The sequence below is a fragment of the Electrona antarctica genome, assembly GCF_951216825.1.
Source record: "Electrona antarctica genome assembly, chromosome: 19".
NCBI classification, from domain to species: domain Eukaryota; kingdom Metazoa; phylum Chordata; class Actinopteri; order Myctophiformes; family Myctophidae; genus Electrona; species Electrona antarctica.
The window spans coordinates 25,229,031-25,256,530 of NC_136800.1; the positions used below are offsets into that span (position 1 = coordinate 25,229,031).

Sequence of the window (27,500 nt, forward strand, 5' to 3'; positions counted from 1 at the left end):
ATGAAGAATTATAAAACATATCACATCCATTATGTTCTTTTCAGGTGTACATTAACCACTTAAAACCTGTCTACGTAGTTCGTGCAGAATTTGGCCGAAATTGATTCACATTTTGGACTTTGTATCGCACTAATTAGGCTATTTGTAGAGTTGAATTCTCGAGTAGACTGGCCGTTACATTTTCAAAACAATAGGAGTCAAGAAAAAATCTGCCAAAACGGCGCTCAATAAAAACAACCAATGACTGGACTCATCCAATCACTGATTGCCAATTATATTCGTCCAATCAGTCAAGCATCATAATCAGTGTGGTTGTGACAAAATCCTAATGTACACCTGGCCTTGAGGCAAAATGTGTCTCCACACATAGTTTGAGAACCACATATCGTTGCTGTCGGGAGGAAACCACCTAACTCCAGTTTTGAAGTTTTAGATTTTTTTGCATAAATCAGTGCTATTGAACACCCTTTACGTCTGTGTGTTGGTTAAAACAAATGTAACCAATGGAAAGTAGTAAAAAGTGCTTCGGGCAAAACCTCTTAACTCCATTGGACCCTCAAACTGTCTGCTAAAGCAGCTAACTCCACCACCTCTCATGCAAGTAATTGACAATATACAGTCACAATACCAACTTTGATTAGGCAGTATTGCTTTTTTAAAAAGGTTTTCTTTATTTCCTGAAAATGTTATAGTTTTCATTTCCTGAAAAATGAACATTTTGGAGTTAGGTTTCTTCCTGACAGCAGAGATATGTAGTATAGTATGCACATACATGGGTGCACATGGGTATAACCATGCATTCTATGTCATTGTGTAAAATGTTCCCCCACCCCAATATAATAGTAATAATTTGATATTTTGTAATGAAAACATAGCCCTCCCGTACACTGTGTGTGTGTGTGTGTGTGTGTGTGTGTGTGTGTGTGTGTGTGTGTGTGTGTGTGTGTGTGTGTGTGTGTGTCTTACTCTCAAAGTCGAGGAAGAACTTTCCAGCAGTGTTGTTGTCAATGTCTTTGGTCAACACCTTGATCAGGTTCCCCATACTGTAACAAACACACACACACACACACACACACACACACACACACACACACACACACACACACACACACACACACACACACACACACACACACACACACACACACACACACACACACACACACACACACACACACACACGATGAGGTCAGATCAACATATGGAATGTCAGAAAAGGGCAGCTCCATATATGGAGATCTAAGGGTGACAGCGAGGGCAGTGTCTTGAGTGTACAGGGTGTATGAGGGCCCAGGTAGGGCCGGGCCTTAATTTTCGGGCTTGTTGAGAACTCTAGTTTTCGCCGGCTTCTGGGGTGGGCTGGTTTGACCAAACATGTGTGTTTGATTGCCCCCCCTCCCCGGGCCGTCACACACAACTGTTTGGTCAAACCACGTGACTTCCATTGGAAAAGCATTGAGGCGGCCATCTCTCTCCCCATTTCCTGTCAGCCTACTATCTGTCCCTCCATAAAAAATATAAAATAAAGGTGAAAGCCACAAAAAAACATTAAAAAAAAAAACACTGTTCCAAGGTGTTTATCAAAAAAATGAACATAAAGCTAACCCTAACAACAACATACAGTGGAATTCCTCATGTGATTAAGAATAGAAGGCAAATGCAATTAAAATAGATGGATGGATGGATGGATGGATAGATGGATGGATGGATGGCTCGACCGCATCAAGGTGTGTAAGAGATCACTGCACGTACAAACACTATTTACCAATAAATACACACAAACACACGTGCGTGCGCAGAGCGCAGACTACGCACACACAGACACACATGCGCATGCCTACACAAGTACACAGCCTACTGATTGGCCAGGATATGAAATCTCAGCGGTGTGATCTGTGACTGAGGACCTGTTAGAACTCGCTGGTTGAAACAGGCCTCTGCATGCACATTGCACACACACACACACACACACACACACACACACACACACAGTGTTGCAACGGCTCACTCATTCAGTTAGGTCTGCTATGCCTCTTGTGAGTGGTATCCTCCACGTGTTTGCAATCATTCCATATCCGTGTGTCGTAGCAACGGTACGGCGGACTAACGCGTGCCCCCCCCCCCCCCGTGTTGAACACATCATGGATGAATGCACAACCATCAAATCACCACATGGAGTCAGCGGCGGCCTCATTGAACTGGATGATTATACCACTCCCTGGCTGACGTCCCATTTGCCTGTGTAGTCCTACACAAACAAACGAACAATGTGTTTAAACTGTATATTTTCAGTACAGTATTTATGCATTTGTTGTTTGTCGCGCTGTTGTTTTGTCCAGTTTTTTTTAGTGTTGAATGTTTAATGGACCATGTTGTTGTTGTGTCTCATAAAAGGCATATTAAACTCATACTGCTGGAGGACATACTATATACTATATATTCAATCAATCCACACACACACACACACACACACACACACACACACACACACACACACAGCCTCTGAGTCAGTCATATATTAGTTGTGTATTTCCGGTGAACCAGGTTCGAACTTCCTGTTCATTCAGTATGTGATGAATTAAGACCTTGTATCTCCATATTTCAAATTATTTTTTCATGAATGAATTGCCTATATTTTTGCCACAGGATATTGTCATCGCTTGTTTTTTAAATTCAAAATGTTTTACATTTTTACATGTTTTACATAGCTGTCTCTGTTGGGTTTTATAAATATTGAACCAATGAAAAGTATTAACAAGAGATTGAGCTAAATAAAATACATTGAATCATTTGAAACACTTTTAAACTTTTAAACACGCTTTTAAACATGCACACATCCGACCGGACAGTGATGATACATAGTTAACAGTAGATATAAACATATTCTATTAATAATCATCTATTTGTGTATGTTTACCGACATGAGCAGAGTATGGCTGTCATATTGAAAGTGGTTTGAAGCAGACAGCCACACGCAACAGACTGAAAAGCAGAAATGATTCTTACAGCTCTGCACGTACATGTCACATGACTGATGACATGACAATGCAGTGGAGCACCCAGTTCAGTGTTGTGAACTTGTAGATCTGTTTTTTTTATCTACTCATTTGTAGCGTCCGGGCTGGTTGCATCACTGTCTGCTATGATGGGAACTAACTGCAATACCATCAACCTTGCAGGTGTGTTTGTTTGTTTATTTTCAATTACAACAGAATAAAAAAAATGATCAGTAAAAAATGTGAAGGAGAATGCCTAAAAAGCCTCCAGGGGAATGCCACCCTGCCAAGTGGCATTCTCTGAGACTTTTTGTACATTGCATCAGTGTAATAATGCATATCTATTACAAATAAAACATTAATAGACATGTCATACAGATGAGGGGGGGGGGGAAATAAACCCAATATGGACAATATGACAAAGAAAACGGTCGATTTGGTTCCATTTTGTACACACTCACAGTTACGGACCCGAAACAGTCAATTTGGTTCCATTTTGCACACTATCAGCGTTACAGACCCGCCATTTGGAACCCCCTGTAAGAATTGTTAAAAGGGAGGGAATCGCTAAGGAACCGGAATAGTTAAAATCCTAAAAGGACCCTACTGAATTATGTTTTGAAGAAAAAAGTCCTTATGCACACCTATGGGGGACTAGTGCGTCGGATAAAGGGACTTGAAGAGTAGAAAAAAATGTAATCCCGCACACTGTCTTCACTTACAGCATTTTAGTGAGCAAAGTTTTGGTCAGACCTTCATCAGGCATAAAGAGGTGACTGACAAACAGAATGATGTATTCATGCAATGTGATCTTGTGTAGGTCAGCTATTTTAAAATAAATAATGTCATAACTCCTCCAACCCCAATCCCTAAACCTAAAGCCATCAAACATTGCAATTTGCACACTCCAAGTACTTTCATTGTCTCCACCAGGCCGAAGGCATGGGGAGAGAGTATGTTTTGCACTCCGTCCGTGTGTGTGTCTGTCCGTCCGTCCGTGTGTGTGTGTGTCCGTCCGTCCGTCCGTCCTTCCGTCCGTCCGTTACCAGCTAATCTCCGGCACCGTTAACCCGGTCGATGCCAAACTTTGCACACACACTCCCTGGATGCCAACGATGAACCTCTGCCCCACATTTTCCAGAACGGCCTGTTATAGCGCCACCATGAGGCAGCTTTTCACATTTTTTACCTAAACTGCACCGATCTGCGTGAAACGTTGCATGCACACTCCCTAGAGTCCAAGGACAAACCTTTGAGCTGCATTTTCCGCATCTGCCTTTTATAGCGCCACCAGGAGGCCGACTTTTGTAAAACACATTTTTTGATATTACTCCTCCAGATTCTGTCCAAAAATCTCACAAATCGTTACACAGTATCTCTATGGTCATGTGCTCAAGTCGGATCTGTCCGATATTTCATATTCCACCCTAATTGGCTATAATTGCCTTTCACAGTTTGCAAGATTGCCCCGTTTTGAACAAAAGCCTCAAATCATGAACACAGCATGCAATTTACGTGAAATCTTTCACACATTTTCTTACTAGGCTGAGGAATATATCCCACCCTTTTCACATTGGCCTGTTATAGTGCCACCAACAGGTTGATTTTTGCAAAACAGGTTGATTGGAACAAAATGCCTCAAATCATCCAATTTCCATACAAGGCAAACATGTTTTTATTACTACTAAACATTTTGCCAAACATCTCACACAGTCCTATCCTCCTGGTGGAGACCTGTGCCCAGAAGGGCACTTTTTCTAGTTGAATCTGTCTCATGGTAGCGCTATACCAGGATGCTTTGTGTTTGGGCCTATAGCCTACTACTTGTTGAAGTGTAGGTCATACAATAAATGTTCCCATGGATCATGATGCAACTCTTCATATCTCTCCCTTTTGCTACTACTACAGATTTTGTCCAAAATTCACACAATTCAGTAGTCATGTGATAAACATGTATCATTCAGGTTTTTCCATATCCCATTCTGCTTAAAGGGCATGACCACTTTTCTAGAGGTTTGGGTTGTTTTCTTACCTTGTTATGATCAAACTAGTTCAATGTATGACTTATTGTCTCCACCAGGCCGAAGGCATGGGGAGAGAGTGAGTATGTTTTGCACTCCGTCCGTGTGTGTGTCCGTCCGTCCGTCCTTCCGTCCGTCCGTTACCAGCTAATCTCCGGCACCGTTAACCCGGTCGATGCCAAACTTTGCACACACACTCCCTGGATGCCAACGATGAACCTCTGCCCCACATTTTCCAGAACGGCCTGTTATAGCGCCACCATGAGGCAGCTTTTCACATTGTTTACCTAAAACTGCACTGATCTGCGTGAAACGTTGCATGCACACTCCCTAGAGGCCAAGGACAAACCTTTGACCTGCATTTTCCGCATCTGCCTTTTATAGCGCCACCAGGAGGCCGACTTTTGTAAAACACATTTTTGGATATTACTCCTCCAGATTCTGTCCAAGAATCTCAAAATTCGTTACACAGTATCTCTATGGTCATGTGCTCAAGTCGGATCTGTCCCATATTTCATATTCCATCCTAATTGGCTATAATTGGCTTTCACAGTTTGCAAGATTGCCCCGTTTTGAACAAAAGCCTCAAATCATGAACGCAGCATGCAATTTACGTCAAATCTTTCACACATTTTCTTACTAGGCTGAGGAATATATCCCACCCTTTTCACATTGGCCTGTTATAGCGCCACCAACAGGTTGATTTTTGCTAAACACATTTTTGGAACAAAATGCCTCAAATCATCCAATTGCCATCAAAGGCAAACATATTACTTATTTATATTACTCCTAAACATTTTGCCAAACATCTCACACAGTCCTATCCTCCTGGTGGAGACCTGTGCCCAGAAGGGCACTTTTTCTAGTTTTGCTCTGTTGTGCAGTTTAATAGCAAATTAAGAAATAAAAAATAGGGTCTCATTGACTTCCATTGTAACCGGAAAACAGCTCTCGAAGTCACTCTTTTAGCACATAAACAAATGCAACAAAAACTGATTCTGACAACACCAAGAAACCCAGTACGGAATTTTTTTCTTCGTCTTTTACGATTGATTTACATAAAAGGTACAATTTCGAGATATACTGAAGCACCTTCCCAACTCTCGCACGGAAATATCGCAAGGTTTGGTTTGTAAACAAATAGTCACCACGCTGCCTGTTTGTTCCCCGAGATACAGACACACCCACGGCAAGCAGCCTACTAAAACCTTTAGTAGTTTATAGATTCTATTATTTTACTACGGATGAAGTGCAGTAGTGCACTGTTCCACGTTCTAATTATCATGATTCTTGTGGAGACAAAACTTTATCATTTTCCTTTCGAGAATAAAGAGTTGTGCAAGTTATGGTTGATTCACTCCATTACAGACTTCCAAAGTTTGCTCGAGGCCGAGGGCCTGTTTTACCAAAACATTATAAAAGAATCATGAATGAATGCAGCATCCGGTCTACCCAAGCTCAGTTGGACAACCTAAAAACCCAACGAAACAAGCTAAGAAATATTGTTACTGCCATGACCAAATCAGCTAAAAGAAACTTTATCTTTATTTACTACATCTTCTTTACAAACATAGCAACAACGCTGGTTAACAAACTGCCCTCCCACTCTGGGCTCTTTGGTGTAGAGCACATACAAACCTTCTACAGAAACCTAGGTGTTTGTAAAGACGATTTTAAACTAGTTATGGTAACAACTGATGAGGTACTTAAGAAATTGAGTGCCCTCCAACCCCACAAGGCAAATGGTAAATGGTAAATGGTGCATTTATATAGCGCCTTTATCCAAGGCGCTTTACATAGATTGTGCATCAATTCACCCATTCACACACACATTCATACACCGATGGCGGCAGAAACCATGCAAGGCACTAGCCAGCACATCGGGAGCAATTTGGGGTTCAGTGTCTTGCTCAAGGACACTTCGACACTAACTCTGGGGGAGCCCAGGTTCGAACAGGCAACCTTGCGGTTACCATCCAGCCACTCTACCCCTGAGCCACCGCTGCCCAAGGCCACTGGCCATGACAATATTCCCTCCAAATATCACAGAAACTCGGCCATATATACTGTAGCTCCAATCATCACCCACATAGTAAACTAACTTCTCCATCAAACAGGGACAGGTCCCTCAAGATTTTAAACTGGCCAAAGTAACCCCCCTGCACAAGAAAAGGAGTAAATTAGACCCTGGGAACTATCGCCCTATTTATATTCTAAGCTCCATCTCTATCTCGAATAGTCTATGAACAGGTTGAAAAGTATCTTGCCACAAATAAATTAATGTACAAGTTCCTATCTGGCTTCAGAACATCCCACTCCACTGACACATGCCTCCTCTATTTGAGCGACCACATCAAACACGAGGTGGATGCTGGCAAATACTGCAGCATGGTCATGCTGGACCTCCAATAGGCTTTTGACACAGTGAACCACTCCATACTACAATTTACAATTTACAATTTAGGCATTTAGCAGACGCTCTTAATCCAGAGCGACTTACATTAGGCAGGAACAAAAGTATGGGAATACATCACATATATAAAATGCATTTATCAAGAAACATGCGTAAGCTAAGAACGTAACTAGAACATATCTATATAATGACACTATACATATTAACTATACATATATACTATACTATGCTATACATATGTAGGCTACTATGATGTGCTATGACTATATACTGGATTGACAAGCTAAAAGCAAGCTAAAAGCAATTGGTTTTGATAGCACATCAGTGAGCTGGATGCAATCCTACCTGGAGGGGAGAGAACAGATGGTGGAGGTGAACGGAACACTGTCCACCCTGTCCCCCCCCCCTCCCAGTGAGCAGTGGCATTCTACAAGGAAGCATACTAGGGCCTTTACTGTTCCTAATATATGTAAATGACATGACTTGTGACTGCAACTTGTTCCTGTTCGCAGATGACTCAGCACTGCTAGTCTCGGACAGGAACAAACTGCAGGTTGAAAAGGCCCTCAGCTCTGAACTCTGTAGAATCTGCACCTGGCTCACTGATAACAAACTATCTTTACACCTGGGAAAAACTGAATCCATTCTCTTTGGATTAAATAGTAATCTCAGCAAGGCAGATGGCTTCTTGGTTAGAGTGGGTGACAATATCACATGAAAAGATGAAATTACCTACCTAGGTTCCATCCTGGCGGCTAATCTTTCTGGTGATAAAATGGCCACCAACATAATCAAAAAAAGTCAACCAAAGAACAAGATTCCTTTACAGGATCTCCTCACTGGTCAACCATAACACATTGAAGACCCTAACAGGAGCCCTATGCCACCAAAATGTGGAACGCCCTACCAACAGTCATTAAGACATTTTTCCCCTCACTGTATATGTTTCTTTTCCCTTTTTACCTCCTTTATGATGAATTCCTGTTATCTTTTTGTTTTTGGCTATATAGAAGTGTCTATTTGTACGTCTCTAAATGTTTTGATGATTTGAACAAGGTGGACCCTCTTGTAAACAAGTGTAATGCTTTATCGGGTCGTCCACTTACAGTTCACAGTCTTTATATTGAGTTGTGCTTGAAATGTACTGTAATTCTGCAAACTGTTAATAAATATTTCAATCAATCAAAAAACCCTAAATGTGGGTCCCACATTGAGGAGGGTCTTTGTCTACTCTAAACAACCCAGAAACAAAAGGGATTCACAAATTAAATTAATTCAATTCACAAATGCTGCAAATGTCACTCTTTGTCACGTTTGTTGCAGAAACAGGATTGTTTTCACCAAATTAGGTAGGCCTACTACAAATTATCTTGTAAGTCATGTGGCATAGGAGGGTTATTTATATTCCATAATGTTTGCCTGCAATTTGCTATAAAAAAGATAATCATGAACAACAACATGACACAGACTGCTTTTGTTGTTATAGAATTCTACATCTGTCTATACCATACATGGGCAAATTACAGCCCCCGGACCATCTCAATCCAGTCCAAGTACTCAAAGGAAAACAAAACAACCACCCCCAAAAAATCTAAATAGAAGCAGATTTTGAGCTACAGTAAATTAATTAAACTCGATTTCAAATACAGGCAATTCATATTTAAAATTGACTCAATTTTTTTTATGGAATGTCTGCCCATTCCACTGATGCAGTCAACTATATGTAGCCTACTCAAATGGTAATGACATGTTTATAACTGTGAAACAGCGATTTTTAACATGACCTAACGTGACCTGTGAAAGTTGATATGCAAGTAATCTTCAATCTTGTCAATGTGACCTAATCAAATCCATGCAGCACTGTTTGAAGTTATAGTCCTTCATTCACTATATAAGTCAGAATGGACCTCTATACGTTAGTACCCGGACCTGCAAAAACATGTTCACCCATGAGGGTACCTACCATAGGGGACACAGGGAGAACATGCAAATTCCACACAGAAAGGCCATTTTTCCAACCCCACCTAGGGTATGGGCAAATTGGGCACTGATGACACGAAGAGAACACACACCCAGCGCCCGCCCATAGCATCCCCAGCGGGAATTGAACCCAGGACATTATAGCTGTGACGTGACAGCGCTACTGACTGCGACTGTGCCCCCAATATAGTCTTCTAGTGTTGAAATAACAGTGAATTAAACAGGACCTGGTTTGAAAGGACCTCTTTCTGGGGGGCCCTGAACCCCACTTTGAGAAGCAACACTAGACCTGAATTAATTTAATTTCATCCCAAAAGGGAAGTTGCAGTTCAACTGTCACTTTGTCAATGGCAGTGCTTCTATAAAATACTAGAGAGAAAACTAATACTATAATAATGTTAAAAGCAACAGTGGAGTAGAAACGGAAGGAAGCAGCCTACAAACACCTCTACAGATATCATCAGTCATATACGTAGCCTACATAATTTTAACTTCTCTACGATTTTAAAGAGGCATATGTTTTAAAGATGGCAGATGAGGAAGTAGGGTAACATTTACTTTTGAATGTTGGGCCTCTTCTTTATGTATACCCCGTAGTACAACGGTGTCGCTGCGTGCCAAAAAAGAATAGATCTACAAGCTATCAACGCGTCGCAGGGTGACGCGTTGATAGCTTGTAGATCTGTTCTTTTTTGGCACGCAGCGACACCTTGCGATGGCGAATAAATTCAGTGGTGGGAGTAGCCAAACGAAAATGTAGTAAAACTAATCATACAAATATGATTGAGTTTAACAAAGTAGGCCTATCTGCTGCCTGTCATGCGGTCAGATCTCTGTATTGTTCAAATTATCAGAACTTAAAATACGTAAAATATGCTAAATGTTTCGAGTGTCTTTTGGATGAAGTCTCCAAGAATCATACAAACTGTGTTATATAAATAAAAACAAGTACAAAAAAATACAGTATAATAAGCGGATTCCTATAGTCTAATCATCTTCCGCCCTTCAAAAACATGCTACTTGATATTCATTCATGCATCTGGTATTCTGGTTCGTGCAAGTTTTTAAACTCTGCAGCTCCGGTCGGTTCCCACCTGGGTGTCAAATCGTTACTTTGTCTCCGTTTCTTCACAACTGACTCCACCGCGGCGACGATCGCATGGACGTGAACGCGTGAATGAAATCTTACCTTCAGCACAAACATCAAAGTGCGTCCCTCCCGTTATAGAATCAAGGTGCGTGTTGTTGTTTGTTGTCTTCTTCTAGGTGTGTGTTGTTGTTCTTTGCATGTTTAGAACCCGGAACACACAGAGGCAGAACATTAGAGAACAGATTCAGACAGACCAGGCTGCAGGTTGGTTCAACCCACAAGCACGCAGAGCAGGAATTGATCCTTAAAGAAGGAAGTGATGACAACACAACTATAGAACTAAAATGTGCTCTGTCTGCCCGTCCGTCTGTCTGTCTGTCGTCTGTCTGTCTGTCTTGTCTACCTATACTTTGCACTCAAAGGACCACAATGTAAGGAATATATAGCCATGACTTGAGTGTGTCGATCTCTAAACATTATTGTGGGCACCACAATGCTCAGTCAGTGTACTACTATCTAGAATTATGTAATAGTATAATAATAATAATAATAATAGGCTACAGTAGGCTTATAGTAGTAGTAACAGGTATTAGTATGTACTAGTAATAGTAAAAATAGTATTTACAGTAGATCTATAATCACTGCTCCTCCAGGCTACAATGAAAGTTAGTAGCCTCAGGCTACAAGATTTACACACACACACACACACACACACACACACACACACTCTAACCTGTTGGACAGCTGACATCTGACTGTGCCGTATTAAAGGAACATTTCACACACAAAAAGAAGGAAAAACAACAGTTTAGTCATTTATGTCACTGATCTAGTTGTTACAGTGTTTACAAGGGATTTAAGGTTGGGCGGGAAAAAGGAGGGGCCAAGTACATACCCCTGGGATACACCAGTCAACACATTATGAGTGGTGAGAGTGAACCCTATGATGTGAATATTCATTCTGCAGTCTTCAAGCGGTGGAATAACACTGACATTAAATTGCTGGGAGGCCCCTAGCCTGGAAAGACCTCTATGGGGCCCCGTACCCCACTGATAGCCACTAACACTAACATCATAGGTAAATGGTGCATTTATATAGCGCCTTTATCCAAGGCGCTTTACATTCACCCATTCACACACACATTCATACACCGATGGCAGCGGAAACCATGCAAGGCACCAACTAGCACCTCGGGAGCAATTAGGGGTTCAGTGTCTTGCGAAAGGACACTCCGACAGTAACTCTGGGGGAGCCCGGGTTCGAACTGGCAACCTTGCGGTTACCATCCAGGCACTCTACCCCTGAGCCACCGCCGCCCCTAGATACATTTGTAAATGCTCTACACTTTGATAAAAGGTGCATTTACTGTACTTCTATAGTTACAATGTGCATTGCAAATTCACACCAGCAGAGGAAACCATGCAAGGAGCATCAGGAGCAGATATAGGGTTCAGTGCCTTGCTCCAGGACACTTCAACAGTAACTATGGCGAGAGCCGGGAACCGAACCAGGATCCTTCCGTTTCCCAAGCGGCCAATCTACCTCCTCACTCCTCAGCTACTGCTTTGGGCCTTTTCTGCCTATATTAATAGTACAGTAGGTAGACATCAACAGGGAGATAGAAATGGGGAGAGATGTGCAGCAAAGGTCGCCGGAATCGGGCTACGAACCCTCAACGCATATAGGCTGAATTAGAGCCAATGTGGTATGCACGGCTGAACCGTGTTTTTTGGCCAAAGAGGAAGGCAGGTTAATGCTTACTTTTGAAACTTTTGTGAGATGGTATCTTCTTACCAAAACAAAAAAATGCATTCAGGTCACCAATTTCATCCATCGCAGAGAGACAACTCGTGACAGTATATAGCCCTACAGCTTAAACAAGTGAAAGTGATGAAATGAGAAATAAATGAAATAATGAGCAGACAGTGGTTGAGTGCCGTTTTGTATTGTGTGGCTGACCCTGCTCAAACAACTGAATGTGGGAACTATTGATTCCATTTGAAGTATAATCATGATACAACTTAAACCCAGGGTAAAACATTAAAAGTATAATGAAACACTTGTTTCCAATGTGGTCCTGCAGCAGAACTAAAAATAAACAGGTGAAGGCTCTGTAAGTGTATGACTTTTATTTAAAACATTATGACAATCAAGCCTAAAATAAATAACAGCATTTGGGGGGTGTTGTGAAGTGCTAGTTTGAACAACAGATAGGCCTACTGCACAACACAGACTCTCCCTTAAGTTAAAAATATAATTTATTATCATGACAATTAAAACACTTCCACTCTTTGGTTCATGATACTGACTCCAGATCGAGTAATACTAATAATACTACTGAATAATAGTATCTTATTTGTGGATTCAAGATCACGTTACAAAAGCATACAAAACATGACCAAAGGAAATCAGACAAATAGAAAAGATCAAAAGGGTATAAAGAGGGATATGTTTTATCACCAATCTAAACAAAGGACTTTAAAGCTGCAATCCATAACTTTGTGTACAGAAAGTTATTTTAACAAAATGTGTACGTAGAATATGTTAATTCACAATTTCACATACATGTTCTACCTGCTCTTCCATTGAGACATTATATCCTGTAGTCTGGTAAGACACCTACTGGTTGATAACAGGTACTGCATGAAGGTCAAAGCACAGTTTAATCTCTTGCCAGCTCAATGGTAGAACGATAACTGATAGTAGCTGGTCCACCTACTCTTCTATCCATACATTTACATTCTGTGGACATAAATATTATGGATTGCATCTTTAAAAGTAGCTTAAGTGATGTGTTTTTATGGGATTTGTTTTAAATGTTAAAAGCTCTATATTTTGTGATAGTAATCATTGTGTGTTTCTATGTAACGGGGGTCTCCTTGTCTCTTCATCTCTTTTCATCCATTCTCGGTATTGCTCATGATGAGGGGGCTTCAGCTGAGTGTTCTCCCAGCTGAGATGTTTACTCATACAGCATAGGATGTGATCCTATGTGGATGTGATCGCCCCGCGGACCATTAGGTCTAAATTATGCTCCATCACGCTATGGTGTCGAATAGTTACAGTGGTTTCCAAACTTTTTGGGGGAATGATGATTTCATATAATAATTAAAAACAAAATGTTAGAAACAAAAAATAAAGGGACCCTAAAAACGTGTCCACTACCCACAAATGGGTTTGTTTGGGAACCAGTGACAGTGAAAACAGCAGACATAGAAGTTCGTTGTGAGCTTCTAGGTCTGCTGTTCTAGACACAAAGCATGAATCCAAGTATGAATCAGGCTCTCCCAGAGTCTCGCTAGGGAGCGACTCACCAGCCTACACAGTACACACGCAGGACAAAATTAATGAATAAAAAATAAAAACAGGTGTGGGTATATGTTGGGAATTGATTGCATGATGTAATCACAGAAGCGTGCAGCCTCAATGTTTGTAAACAAAGCATTGCTCTCTAAACAATACCAGGGCTGTGACTGGTTGAGGCTAGTTGTCCCAGTCTTGGGGGATAGAGTCCCTGGCTCTTGACCCCTCCTCCCTCCGCAAGAGACCCTCCATCCGCGTCCACGTGTCCGTGACGACCGTTTCTGTGGAGCTGTGAGGGTTGGGTGTGTGGCCCCGCCGGGGGGAGATGTGGAGAGAGGCGGAGTCGCCTTCATCATCCTCATCATCATCATCATCATCATCGGAGCGGCTAGCTGGACCTGTGACAGACAACAGAGTCAAGTGGTGGAAAGTAAGTACATTTACTCAAACAGTATTTCCCCTAAATCAGTGGTTCTCAAAGTGGGTTAAATGGACCTGTAGGTCTGTAAATCATTTGGTACTTTTTGTACACAGACTCTCAGAGTTAACACTTCCCCTGCATAACCTGTGTTACCCGCATTTAATCCAAGTTTTGATACTGCTTAATGCGCTAAACCCACTATTTGTTTAATTTTGCCGTTTTTTTATAATTAAAAAGAAAATCCGGCTTTGTCGCGGACCTGGTGACGAGGCCGTCGCGTTATGTTGACGAAACCCCTGCTTTGGGCTGCAAGGGCTTCTGGGAAAATGAGTTCAATGCAAGTGAACGGTAATTCTAACTGCACTCCAGTGACGACAAACCATGGGACTATTTTCAGGGGGATGTTCGTGGATCAAAGGTGCAAATTAGGGATGCACCGAAAGGGAAATTATTGGCCGAAACCGAATACCGAATATAGGAAACAGTTGGCCGAATACCGAATAGCCGAATATGATTAATATTATATATCTTTTTTCCTACCATTGCTGTCATGGCCGCACCTTAAAGCTACAGTACCTGATTATGGCAAATACATTATTATGGCAAAACTTAACTTAAATAATAGTCACTATTATGGGTCCATAAAACATTTATTCAGCACTTTTGAATGCATTAATTGCATACACTATTCGGTGATATATTTTCTGCCTATTCGGGCCGAAACCGAATAGGCCGAAAATGCATTTTTAGCCATTTTCGGCCGAATAATTTCTTCGGACGAATATTCGGTGCATCACTAGTGCATTACTTCGGCGTATGCTCCAAAGGTAATAATACAATCTAGACAGCCTAGACAGCCTAGGTAGGATGAATTTAAAGCGCCTAAAGTGTTAATTTTACCATATAAATTGGGGTCCCAGAGATAGAAATGCCATTACATTTGAGAACCACTGCCCTAAATGCATTCAGATATATTTTATATAAATTACTATAATTTTCTATTTTGAAAGTTGGAAGATGACTTAAGTAAAATACGGACACTTGGGGCCCTATTTTCGTCAGTGCCTTACCCCTTATCCCCAAACTTCTTTGCCTAATAATAGTAACTTTAACAGCACAAGTTACCATGACGACCCAGAGCCTGAAGCCTTCTGGTACTGTCCTTTCCACCGGCCTCCCTCTCCGATTGGACTGAGAAGATATCTGCTTGACCAATGGGCTGCTGTTGTTGTGTTTGTCTGTTTCTTCTCTCTGATTGGACAGAGAAGATATCTGCTTGACCAATGGGCTGCTGCTGTTGTGGTTGTCTGTTCCTTCTTCGCTCTCTGGCTGACAGCTGGGCGGGTTCAGTTCCTAGAGGCTCTAAGACACACACACGCGCACGCACACACAATGCTTTTAATATTTTCACTCACTGTATGAGTAGTTCTGTAAAGCCCAGCTGAGCTAACACATGTGTACCCTGTTCTATCTTGATCAGGAGCGATAATTCGGGCAGATTATCATGTAATGCGAGCGCTTCCTCATTTGCTCACAGAAAAAGTTATGTTTACTTTCTTGTTTGTGGAGGTTTTATAAATGTTGAGCCAATGAAAAGTATTAAGAGCTTGTGACTAAATAAATAATGATATGAGGTGCAAGTGCAACACAAAGAATCAATCAAAATTCTCACCTATAAAGGCACTCTCTGACTCCAACAGGTCTGTAGTCCTCTGAAACACACACACACACACACACACACACACACACACACACACACACACACACACACACACACACACACACACACACACACACACACACACACACACACACACACACACACACACACACACACACACACACACACACACACACACACACACACACACACACACGTTTCTAAATGAATGGCACCAGAACGTCATCATGTTGTTCTATATTTTTACGCCATGTTGATGAATTGAATACATAGGACCACAATTGAAAGTCCTCAGCACTTTTCTTTTTTGCATTATCCTTTCAGCTCAAATGCCTAGTCCTCTGTCTAATAAAGTATTCAACCAATCGATCAATGTGCAGGCTGTATAATTTGATAGAGGTATCTAAAGGGCATGTATGTGTCTGACTGTGCAACAACTTAAACCCCATATGGGTAACCGGAGTCCCACAGGGGTCTGTTATTCTCACAACAGCATTGCGCTGCAAGCTTGTCTATCGGCTATTTTCAGCTAAAGCTTTCCCCTCAATACCAAAGCTGCAGTTTAGGGGATAAGTATGGGCTGTGTTGCGACTTGCGAGACTGTCCATCATTGCCAGCCTGACAACAAAATGTTGTAACATTTGGGACAGAAACGATACCTGCCGCTGTTTAGATGCGTGTGCACATCGAAACAAAAGTGATTAGAAAACAATCTGTGATATGTATTCTTTCCTGAACCGATTACCGGTATATGACAAAGGACGCAATCATTCAGAAATAGTGTTTGTTCACAAGCTGGAACAGCAGGCTCTCATCGACTCCAAATCCAATGCATTACATTAAACTTCTGGTTCCTGTTTGCCTCCGATGTGTTGAACACTTCCCTCTTTGGCTTCCGTTCCTTCATTTTAGTTGCCTTGATTCTAATGTATGAGGCGGCCTAGAGGTTGGGCCAACGTTGACCTCAGGTCACTGATCACATGACCCCAAAAATTGATTCTCCAATTTCTAAGCAACACATAAGGGGGGACCTTTTTTATAATTTCCACAATACAGCTTTAGGATATAGAAATGAGTCTGACATAGTTAAATGTTGAAAATGAATGGTATTCCCCCTTCAGATAGCTAGTTACTGTCCAATAACTAATACAATTAGTGCCCTCGTTAGTATCCTTGAGCGAGGCACTGAAGCCCTCCTGCATCAGGAGCCCTGATGATCAGGCCTTGCATAGACACAACCAAGAATGTGACATATGCAGGAAGTGATGTAATGAGGAAGTGTTGTTGTTCAGGAAGTGATGTAATGAGGAAGTGCTGTTGAACTCACCAGGTAGTGAAGAGGGGACAGGTCAACATAGTCTGAAAGATATTGACACAACAATTTAATAAACATCATTTAAATAATTACAATTTACAATTTAGGCATTTAGCAGACGCTCTTAATCCAGAGCGACTTACAATAGGCAAGAACAAAAAGCATGGGAATACATCACATATGTAAAAATGCATTTATCGCGAAACATGCGTAAGCTAAGAACGTGACTAGAACATATCTATATAATGACACTATACATATAAACTATAACTAGAACATATCTATATAATGACACTATACATATAAACTACACATATATGCTAATGTAACTAATTAATGAACATTAACCCATTGTTCATTATAACCAATTCATAATAATCCTTAAAAAAAAAGGTTTGGGACATTATGAAGAGCTTTACTCCCACCAACTTCTGAGAATGATCTTACCACTGTGGGCGGTCCTTAGACTAGAGTCACCCCGCCTCCTCCTCCTGGTCACACCCACTTCCTCCTCGCCGCTGGGAAGTTCACAGTCTGACACACACACACACACACACACACACACACACACACACACACACACACACACACACACACACACACACACACACACACACACACACACACACACACACACACACACACACACACACACACACACACACACACACACACACACACACACACACACACACACACACAGTAATCTTGTTAGTCTGATGAAGACAGTTGTGCGTAGGTGCATTTTAATCTTGCAATGCATTAGCCACTTAATGAAAAAGGCTTTTTACTTTTCTCTCATCCTCTTTTACAGGATCAGTTCTGTCAGTTCTCTCAGTTGTACAGAAGACAAGAGCACCTTGTTGGATATTTTTACTCCAGCCAAACAGATGCGCTCATTCCTCCCTTTTGTCTACAGTACATACCACAATGTTGTCTGCTCGCTCTACTTTTTACTTCCCGGCCGGTACTGCAGCAGAATTAATTCAAGTTTCTTGATGGAGTCAAACAGAATATAAACGACACAGAGTCACCTCGTTTTTAAATGGGAACACCGTTCTTATATTACAAGGGAAAAACACTTCCATGAGCCATGGGACCTGGGTTTAACACTAGGACATCTGTACTACATATCAGAGGTTCTCAACCTTTTGGGCTGGCGAACCCCAAAAATACTTTGGTCAGGTTTCATCAGGTTCAGTGTGTGTACTGTGTACCATTCAGTTGCAGTGATGTGTGTATATTCATCAGGTTCAGTATGTGTGTGTGTGTGCGCGCGCACGCACCATTCAGTTGCAGTGATGTGTGTATATTCATCAGGTTCAGTGTGTGTACTGTGTACCATTCAGTTGCAGTGATGTGTGTATATTCATCAGGTTCAGTATGTGTGTGCGCGCACGCACCATTCAGTTGCAGTGATGTGTGTACATTCATCAGGTTCAGTATGTGTGTGCGCGCACGCACCATTCAGTTGCAGTGATGTATGTATATTCATCAGGTTCAGTATGTGTGTGTGTGTGTGTGTGTGTGTGTGTGTGTGTGTGTGTGTGTGTGTGTGTGTGCTCACCATTCAGTTGCAGTGATGTGTGTATATTCATCAGGTTCGGTGTGTGTGTGTGTGTGTGTGTATGTGTGTGTGTGTGTGTGTGTGCGCTCACCATTCAGTTGCAGTGATGTGTGTATATTCATCAGGTTCGGTGGCTCAGTGTGTTTGGATGAAGGTCTTCTGACGGGAGCCTGCAGTTTGAGACGAGCCCGGTCAAACACATCCACCAGGGGGGGATCTCTGCACCTGGAAAAAAAAAACACACACACACACACACACACACAGTTATACATTATACCAGTAAGACGCCTGAGGGTGAGGTCGCGTGCACGCATCCGCCTCGTTGGCAGCAGACTGCGGGCGGGCGCTTTGGCATGGGGGGTCAGATCAACATGGAATGAATTCTGTACTGGCCATATAAGGAGCATGTCTTGAGTGTACAGGGTTTGATGAGGTCAGATCAACATATGGAATGTCAGAACATGTCAGCTCCATACAGTATATGGAGATCTAAGGGTGGTAGCGGGGACATTCTCTTGAGTGTACAGGGTTTGATGAGGGCCCAGGTAGGGCCGGGCCCGTCTAGAGTTTGAATGGACAGGTCTTTGTGATGTCACTGAGATGTACTTTATAATATTACTGATCTTTTTTCAGACCTCCAGTTCTAGGCAACACAGAATGGGGGGACTTTTTTTATTATTTCCACACAACAACAAAAAAACAAACAACAAACAAACAAACAACAAAGGTATATTAATGACATAGTAAAATGTTGAAAATGAGTGGTATTCCCTTTAACTGCGACAGCAGGTCGCATTTACTATGACATCAGGGATCTCCATCGCTGATGATGTCACAACTTCACAAGACCTGGGCACCATAGGGGCTTGCCTGGGGTGACCAACCAACCGATTCCATAGTAAATGTGACCTGCAGTCGCAATAATGTACAGATTTTGTTCCCGTTTTATTGCCATTTGTGATATTTACTGCTGTATTTAAGAATAGTGTGAACAGAAAGAGTCCACATCTCCAGTGCAGCGGCACACACAGTACTGACGTGCATGAAGAGCCCCTAGCACTAACTGGAAGTGTTGCATTTTGTGAAAACACCAATCATTTTTCACGTCGCAGTGACGCCTGGGAATAGAGCGTCGCAGTCCCGCCTCCTACCCTGACCCAGGAAATGAAACCCAATGCATTATTCTCATAGACATTTCGTAAAGTATTTATTTAAAGACGGTTACGCCGCGGACAAAGCCAACTCGAGTCGTGACAACTCATGACAACACAAACAATATTTTGGACCAAACAAATAATTACAAAGAAGAAAAACAACAAAGAAAGTGTTGTAACCTGCCGTTTTTTTCTTCTTTGTAATTATTTGTTTGGTCCAAAATATTGTTTGTGTTGTCATGAGTTGTCACGACTCGAGTTGGCTTTGTCCGCGGCGTAACCGTCTTTAAATAAATACTTTACGAAATGTCTATGAGAATAATGCATTGGGTTTCATTTCCTGGGTCAGGGTAGGAGGCGGGACTGCGACGCTCTATAGGCAGGTGTGTGGTAGGTTCATAGACAATGTGGGGCGGCTGTTTTGACGCGTGCCCTTTGAAGCCTGCGTGTGATGGCCTTGAGGCCAGTGTTAATTTTTTTCAATAAGACTAACACTAAATCTTTTGATATGTAGTTGACTAAGACTAAACTAAGAATTTGTACTAAATAGGACGAAGACTAAATGGTGTGTTATTCAAAAGACTAAATCAAAATCTGCTGAAAAAATGAACACTGCTTGAGGCTTCATTTGAGCTAAAGTTGACCAGAAAGAGAACGTCATCCTCTTTCAAATTAACTGACAGTGTGAACACAAAAACAGCTCAGTCCCATTTCTGTTGTTCACTTCGTGGTCCAAAAGGACTACGAAAGGCCTTCGCAGTGCCCGACCGGATCATTGGTCACTGGTCAGTTTACCTGTCAATCAGAGAGTCATGCTCCTCCCACTCCTCCAGTCTCTTCTGTTCACTGTAGAGCTGACGCCTCAACGCAGAGAGTTCACTGAACACACCTCTGTTATCCTCTGCAGTCGCGCACATGCACACACACACACACACACACACACACACACACACACACACACACACACACACACACACACACACACACACACACACACACACACACACACACACACACACACACACACACACACACACACACACACACAGTTGAGCTATCTCCTTAACACTGAGAGTTCACTAACACACCCGTCAGGCGCAGAGAGTTAGTATACACTCGCCTAATTATTTGCATTGCACAGTGCGCTCAGTGCGCTATTGCCGAATGCGCCCATTGTGTCAGTGGGTGCTTCAGCCCTCAAGCACTCCCGGATTCGACACCGCTGACACCCGTTATGCTCCCCCACACACATACACACACAGTACACACGCACACATTTATGCATAGCGTAAAAGTAGCAATCTTTCCAGAATCTCTCTCTATGTGAGAGAATGGGTGTGTGCGTGCATACCTGCAGCTCTCAGCTGGTTGCGTCGAGCGGGGACAGGGGGTGACTGCAGTCCTGACAGACATCTCTCCTTAAAAACAAACATGACATGATCACGTACACACTCTTTATGTCACCTGGGTGATGATCATTAAGGGTGCAGTAAGTGATTTTCTTTTGTTACAATAAGAGTTAAACATATTTATATTGTGATATAGTTTGTTTAGTGGAAATGTTCAAAAATAGCTTATGTTGCTTTATACTGTATAGCTAAAATCTACAATGACACAGCATAAGTTCCGACATACTGTACTAACAGTCTGACAGTCATTAGTCCGACACCCTACCCCAGACACTAACCTAACCCTAACCGCATGTGAGATGCAACGCATGTTGGACCAACGTATGTCAGGAGCAACTGGTGATTTGCGCATGTCAGACTTTTGGTGTGTCGTTCATACCCGGTTTTAATGGGTAAATAAACAGAAAATACATTTTCAGGAGAGAGAACCTCTTACAGGAAGGATAAAACAAGTGAAATAGAAAATTGAATATGGGCGCATAACGGCGCATTGTGGAGTTATCGGCTCGTATTGGCATGCAACACTATTGTACGCCGAAGTGTACCTCAGGCTTGAGAGAGGTGTCAAAGATCAAACCACCTAGAACACAGCCTGGAGCCTGCTTTCTAAGCATAGTAGTTCACAACGAGCACTAAAACTGATAACTAAAATGATAATCATAAATATTATGTTTTAAAATCAGTCCACACACCACAACTGTATAACGACAAAGATAGTCGTAAATTATATCGTTTAGATCAGTGGTTCTCAAACCTTTCAGGTTGAGACCCAAATAAAGAGAGAGATTATTTGCCCGGGACCCAAACTAGTGAAACTAGCTCACATAATAATTATCATTATCATGCTTGGTGTGAACGGTCCTTTATATATACTACTACTGCTTTGTCGTACGATCATGTTGCTCAGCGTAAATGAGGTGGCCTTTTCTCAACTCACTCTACCATCTCTTGTTAGTTTGCATTTCACTTCGCTAAAGAAAACCTGCACAGTGTTCACGGACTGCACTGCACGTGCGATTGGCTGAATTTCAATCAGCTGTTAACATTAAGCGTGGTTCATTTGATATGCGAGAACAGAAGAGCTTAGAACATAAATACAATGCATATTATGTCTCTGTTGTAAAACTGCAGTTTAAAGAGTTTAATATGGAAATAATAGTACCGGTAAATCTAATTAAATTGATCAACAGTTTGACAATACAGATGTAAGCATTGTGTGTGTGTGTGTGCGTGCTTCACTTACAGACAGTGGTGCAGAGGACAGCTGGCTGTGTGTGCTGCTGGGTGGAGGCCTGGGAGAGGCGTGTGTGCTGGGTAGGTGTGTGCTAGGAGGCCTGGGTGAGTGTATGCTAGGACTAGGGGGTTGTCCGCTGAGCGAGTGTGTGCTAGGTGGTCTGGGCGTGTGTCGGACCCCGTGCCTCCTCTGCAGGGTGGGGATTGGAGGTGAGGGTTCCCTGTGCACCTGCACAACACACACACACACACACACACACACACACACACACACACACACACACACGCACACGCACACGCACACGCACACATTAAAACGCACTACGATAAGCATGAATAATAATAAGCAACACAATAATTTTAACCATTTATATGTTTATATGTTGACTGCTGTTATTGGTTAGCGATGTTTGAGTGGTGCAACCAATCCTATAGACAGCTATGTGTGTGGCTGGGTCTGTCCCTGTGTCGAAAATAGCGTTTGTTCACCACCAAGTGTCACTGTTGCACAGCCTAACACACATATAGGCCAGGGAGGAGGGCCAGTACAGTACAGTACAGTACAGTACAGTACAGTACAGTACAGTACAGTACAGTACAGTACAGTACAGTACAGTACAGTACAGTACAGTACAGTACAGTACAGTACCACTCACTTCAGAAGGGTGTGTTTTTCTTTCTTTTCTTAAAGAAAAACAAGTCTCCTTCTGGGGGTCCCTAGTCTCACGTCACGTTGCCAGACTGTTTTCAAATGCTTCCTTACAGTTGGAGCACGGAAGCTCTGATCATGAGTAAGCGATAAAGCGGATGTGAAGCCTCCTCCCCACTTGCGTTTCGTCTTTACAGTCGCGCAAATGTATCCTATCGCAAATGAAACAGCCTCTACTTTGCAGCAACTCTCTCGCTGTACTTCTGTACATGTCGGACCGGTTTATGTTTTGCTTAGTAATTTTATACTTTATCACACAAGGGCAAAAATCTACACACTGTGTGTGCGTGCGTGTGCGTACCTCCTCTAATCGAGCCTGTCTCTCTCTCTCATACTGCCTCCTCAGAACAGTGTTCTCCTTGTCCTCCTCCTCCCTCCTCATCCTCTGGTCCTCTCTCCTCCTCTCCTCTGCCAGCCGGACCAGCTCCTCGTTCTTGGCTTTTTGCTGAAGGAGGACAAAAAGAAGAGACATTGTTATTGTGGCTCCATTGTGGATTTAAAGTCGTGTGTTTAAAATAGAAGGCCTACAAGCTCAAAATGTTTGCTGGATGATGCAACACATTGAGCTTGTAGATTGACTATTTTAAACAAGCAAATTATAATGAATTAGGTCAGAGAAATAGGTTTAATCTTTATTTTCCAATGTGCAAAAAAACAAAAACAAAAAACAGAAAAAATAGGCAATGTTAATAATAGAAAGTACAATTTGACAAATTAAATATTACATGTTCAAAAAGCAGTACGATGAAGTCCTACTCATTCTCAACTAATACCAATATACTCTTGTAAAATATAGACATTATACATTATGAATACATAATCACATAATGCACTCACTTGCACATGCACCTATATACTACAATTATACTCATTGCTCACTTAGATAATATATTACATTCGCATATAGTTACAGTATAGTCAATGATGTATTACTCCCATATATATTCACCTATCCTATATACAATGCACATATCTTTAAATATCATACAATAGTCAGTCATCTATGACATATCTATGACGTACAACTCCAAATCGGAGCAACATCCTGATCAGTTAGTTGACTTCCATTATAAAATCAAAGTTTAATAATTGAAATATACAGTATGTGAAAAAAAATCACATGCGTGTGAAGTGAGGGGTGCCTTTGTCACTTCTATGAATTATCCAGTCCTGTTTCAACTTACTGTTTCTTGTGAAGCTTTTTTCACATTGGTTACAGTTGTGCTGTTTCTTTTCCTTTATCCATCCTACAAGATGTATTTATATCGGCCACATGACGTCTTATGTTGTCATTTAGTGCCCTGAACAAATATTAAAGTCCATAGACTTGGCTGGCAAATGATTTACGTCATAAATGCTCTAAACAAACGGAGTGGAGGTACTGTTATGTGTACTGGCAGTACAGTGTACACAAGAAATGTGAATCTCATCTCCAGACAGACAGACAGACTCTTAGACTCCTGCAGAGCCATGCCATAAGAACAAAACAAAAAACAAAAGGACACTGAATAATATCACATAACTATGGTCACTACTATTATGGTGGGTGCACTTCACTGCATGTTACCCTCAATGTCCAATCAAAATAAAGCTGAAATGTAAAACAAAAATCACACCCGTGTGAACTGAGTGGTGCACTGAGTGACGTCACACACTAACCATAGCAACCATGCTCACCTGTGCACGGACACGTACACAGGTACACGGACACGTACACAGGTACAGACAAAGCTGGTCATTGGAGTGGTTTGCACCACTCAAAAAACGAAATAACAAAAAAGTTCTTCCCCCAAATAGGAACCTCTTTGTCCCGATGGCGTGGTGTCATACCAATATTGGAATTGTGAGGAAAGCTTTCACTGAAAACAGCTGATTGACAAGCTCCCAACATGTTGCGTTGTGAGCCTACGTGTGGCGAGCATGCGACGACGTGAGCTTGTCGATCGGCAATTTTCAGTGAAAGCTTTCCTCACAATAACAGAAAATACACTAGTATTGAGCCCTGAGGCACTTCAGTTACCCGTATGGGGTGTTGATCGTCTCCAAGACACAGGGTTGAACATCTAAAAAGGTACAGAATCTCTGTGCGTCTTGCCCCCCGCATATCTGGATCAACACATGTCTAGAAATACACTATAAATCCACAAATCTCTGTATCCGTTTGTCTGTTGGTGTGTGTCCCTTTTACTGTAGGTCCATATATGGAGATCTCTGGATCTCTCCGTCTGTCTGTCTGTGTCCCCTTTATGGAGATCCCTGATGTCATCAATATGTGGCCATAGTGCTGATGGCATAGACTGGCCTCTACGGTCTGTGATAATCGGTACCGCACCTGTCCTGGATTACAACAACGGGTATTGCATGAATGAGGGGGCATGCGTACCAATGGGTCTATGCCCCAGGGTTAAACTACGATTGTCACACCTGGAATTGTTCCATGTGTACCGTGGGATTCTGTGCACCTTTTGGGAACCTTGCTGCCTTAGCCCAGTGATTCCGATCCTGGGACCACTAGAGGTTCAAATGCACCCGTCTGGTAACTCTGATAGTGACAGTGTAGCCTGCCCCAGCCAGTGTGACTTCTGGTCTAGAGGGGGCAGATTCAAAATTGCCGGTGGATCCATCCCCTCTTCGGTAGAACACAGCAGAGAACAATGACGTCTCCATAATTGGACCGACGCCCCTCTGCAATGTTATTGGTTAGCAAAATACAAGGTTCACTCCCACTCCTATACCACATTTCCTGGCTCCGTCGATCAGGCTTTTTTTGTTTTGAAAACAAAAGGCCTGCGGTCCCCGAGGCTAGTGACAGTATACAAATGGATGGACCCCTATGGGTCCATTTGGACAGTCTCAGATTGTACAGTGTATATTGGGGTCCCAGAGATGAAGGCTGTATGAAATGAAGGGTCTGTGGCCTAGAACACATCAAACCGGAGAACCTCCGGTTGAAAACCTCTCATCCGATCTTGAACAGCAGAATGGCGACCTGGCCCAGGTAAAAATAGATGATCATCTCGCGCGTCACGTAGCTGCCGAAGCTGGTCCCGACGATGCAGTGCCAGGTGGGATTGTACTTCTTGTCGAACTCCTTCTTGATGTGCTCGGCGATGTCCTTCTCCACGCTGTACTTCTCCAGCGCCTGCGTGGCACACTCGACGGCGTCCTGCTGCATGTCCTCCGACATGTGGGCGTTCTTGATGACCGCCTTTCTGTCCGACATGACGCCGACTCTCCTTGTTGATCTCCCTCTTGTCTACTTTTTAAAGAGAGATGATTCCTCTCTAAGCGACAATACCCACAAAGTGGCCCAGAGGTAAAGGTTGGGCGTGTTAACTGCTGTAGAATGTTGTCTCTCTTGTAGAATGTTGTCGCTCTGTATTATCGCCTTTCTTTCACGGCCTCTGTGGCTGTCTATCGATGACTCTTGGTGTCTGTAACGATTTAATATAAGCTTATATGGGCTCTGGACTGACGTAACACGAAATACAAACCTGGGCCGTGCCAGTCTAACAGGGCCGATTTGCACAGGCGTGCTTATCTGCTCGCCATCTCTTTTTAATGTTACAGGATCCACATAAATCTGAGGGCACTTGCCAGCTGAAAGCTATGCTGAATATTAAGGTTTTACATAGTTTTCTACCATTGCTTGGGACACCATAATCTTCCATGTCCCTGTAGCACAAGTCATACATGTATTTCTGCACGCACGCACGCACGCACGCACGCACGCACGCACGCACGCACGCACGCACGCACGCACGCACGCACGCACGCACGCACGCACACACCTCCATCTCCTTGCGTCTCTTCTTCTCCTGCTCCTCCAGGTACTCCTCCTGGATGCGAGCCCTCTGCTCCTCCAGCCTCCGCTCCTCCTTCTCCTCCTCCAGCCGGGCTCGCTCTCGCTCCTCTGACGCCTGCAGACGCTTCTCCTCCATCTGTACAACAACCCCCAACACATCATTACCTAATACATACAGCACAGCAGGGTTTCCTGGGGAGACCCGAGTCAAAAACGTTCGAGAACCTCTGGTTTAGAGACACAGTGGTTACACACACATGCATGCACGCACGGACACACCAAGGGGCCAGTGAGGCTCTCCAACGTTGAATCACTGGGCCCTAGTGGTAAGAGGAGGGACTGCAGGCGGACCCGTGGAAGTATGATTGGGAAACCCCGTGCAGCTGGGCTTTAACGTTGAGT

The 27,500-nt window shown here is 42.7% G+C and overlaps 3 protein-coding genes across 7 annotated transcripts in view; all 3 read right to left on the bottom strand.

Moving 5' to 3' along the window:
• The window catches only part of LOC306943170 (CYFIP-related Rac1 interactor B-like), an 18,637-nt gene extending 7,784 nt beyond the window's left edge, over window positions 1–10,853 (bottom strand). Inside the window, exons 1-2 of one of the 2 annotated variants that reach the window (XM_079529372.1) lie at window positions 10,600–10,853; window positions 967–1,043 (exon numbers count right to left, since the gene is read on the bottom strand). In XM_079529372.1, coding sequence (XP_079385498.1) covers window positions 967–1,042 — 76 coding nt within the window. In that variant the 5' untranslated portion in view covers window position 1,043; window positions 10,600–10,853. Of the gene's footprint in view, window positions 1–966; window positions 1,044–10,504 lie in introns of both variants that reach the window. The other variant, XM_079529371.1, reaches the window with a different exon arrangement.
• A 2,110-nt stretch (window positions 10,854–12,963) lies between these two features.
• The window catches only part of LOC306943968 (centrosome and spindle pole-associated protein 1-like), a 36,121-nt gene continuing 21,584 nt past the window's right edge, over window positions 12,964–27,500 (bottom strand). For 3 of the 4 annotated variants that reach the window (XM_079530548.1, XM_079530549.1, XM_079530550.1), the window contains 11 exons: window positions 27,085–27,234; window positions 23,595–23,738; window positions 22,595–22,813; window positions 21,294–21,360; window positions 20,738–20,843; window positions 18,880–19,013; window positions 17,669–17,755; window positions 17,234–17,265; window positions 15,898–15,937; window positions 15,351–15,587; window positions 12,964–14,202 (listed from right to left, as the gene is read on the bottom strand). In XM_079530548.1, the coding sequence (XP_079386674.1) occupies window positions 13,985–14,202; window positions 15,351–15,587; window positions 15,898–15,937; window positions 17,234–17,265; window positions 17,669–17,755; window positions 18,880–19,013; window positions 20,738–20,843; window positions 21,294–21,360; window positions 22,595–22,813; window positions 23,595–23,738; window positions 27,085–27,234 (1,434 nt within the window). In that variant the 3' untranslated portion in view covers window positions 12,964–13,984. Of the gene's footprint in view, window positions 14,203–15,350; window positions 15,588–15,897; window positions 15,938–17,233; window positions 17,266–17,668; window positions 17,756–18,879; window positions 19,014–20,737; window positions 20,844–21,293; window positions 21,361–22,594; window positions 22,814–23,594; window positions 23,739–27,084; window positions 27,235–27,500 lie in introns of those variants that run through there. The other variant, XM_079530551.1, reaches the window with a different exon arrangement.
• Window positions 26,253–26,516, bottom strand: LOC306943970 (dynein light chain 2, cytoplasmic-like; the record flags this gene model as incomplete). Its single annotated transcript, XM_079530553.1, has 1 exon — window positions 26,253–26,516. The coding sequence occupies one exon, from the start codon at window positions 26,514–26,516 to the stop codon at window positions 26,253–26,255; it is 264 nt and encodes an 87-aa protein (XP_079386679.1).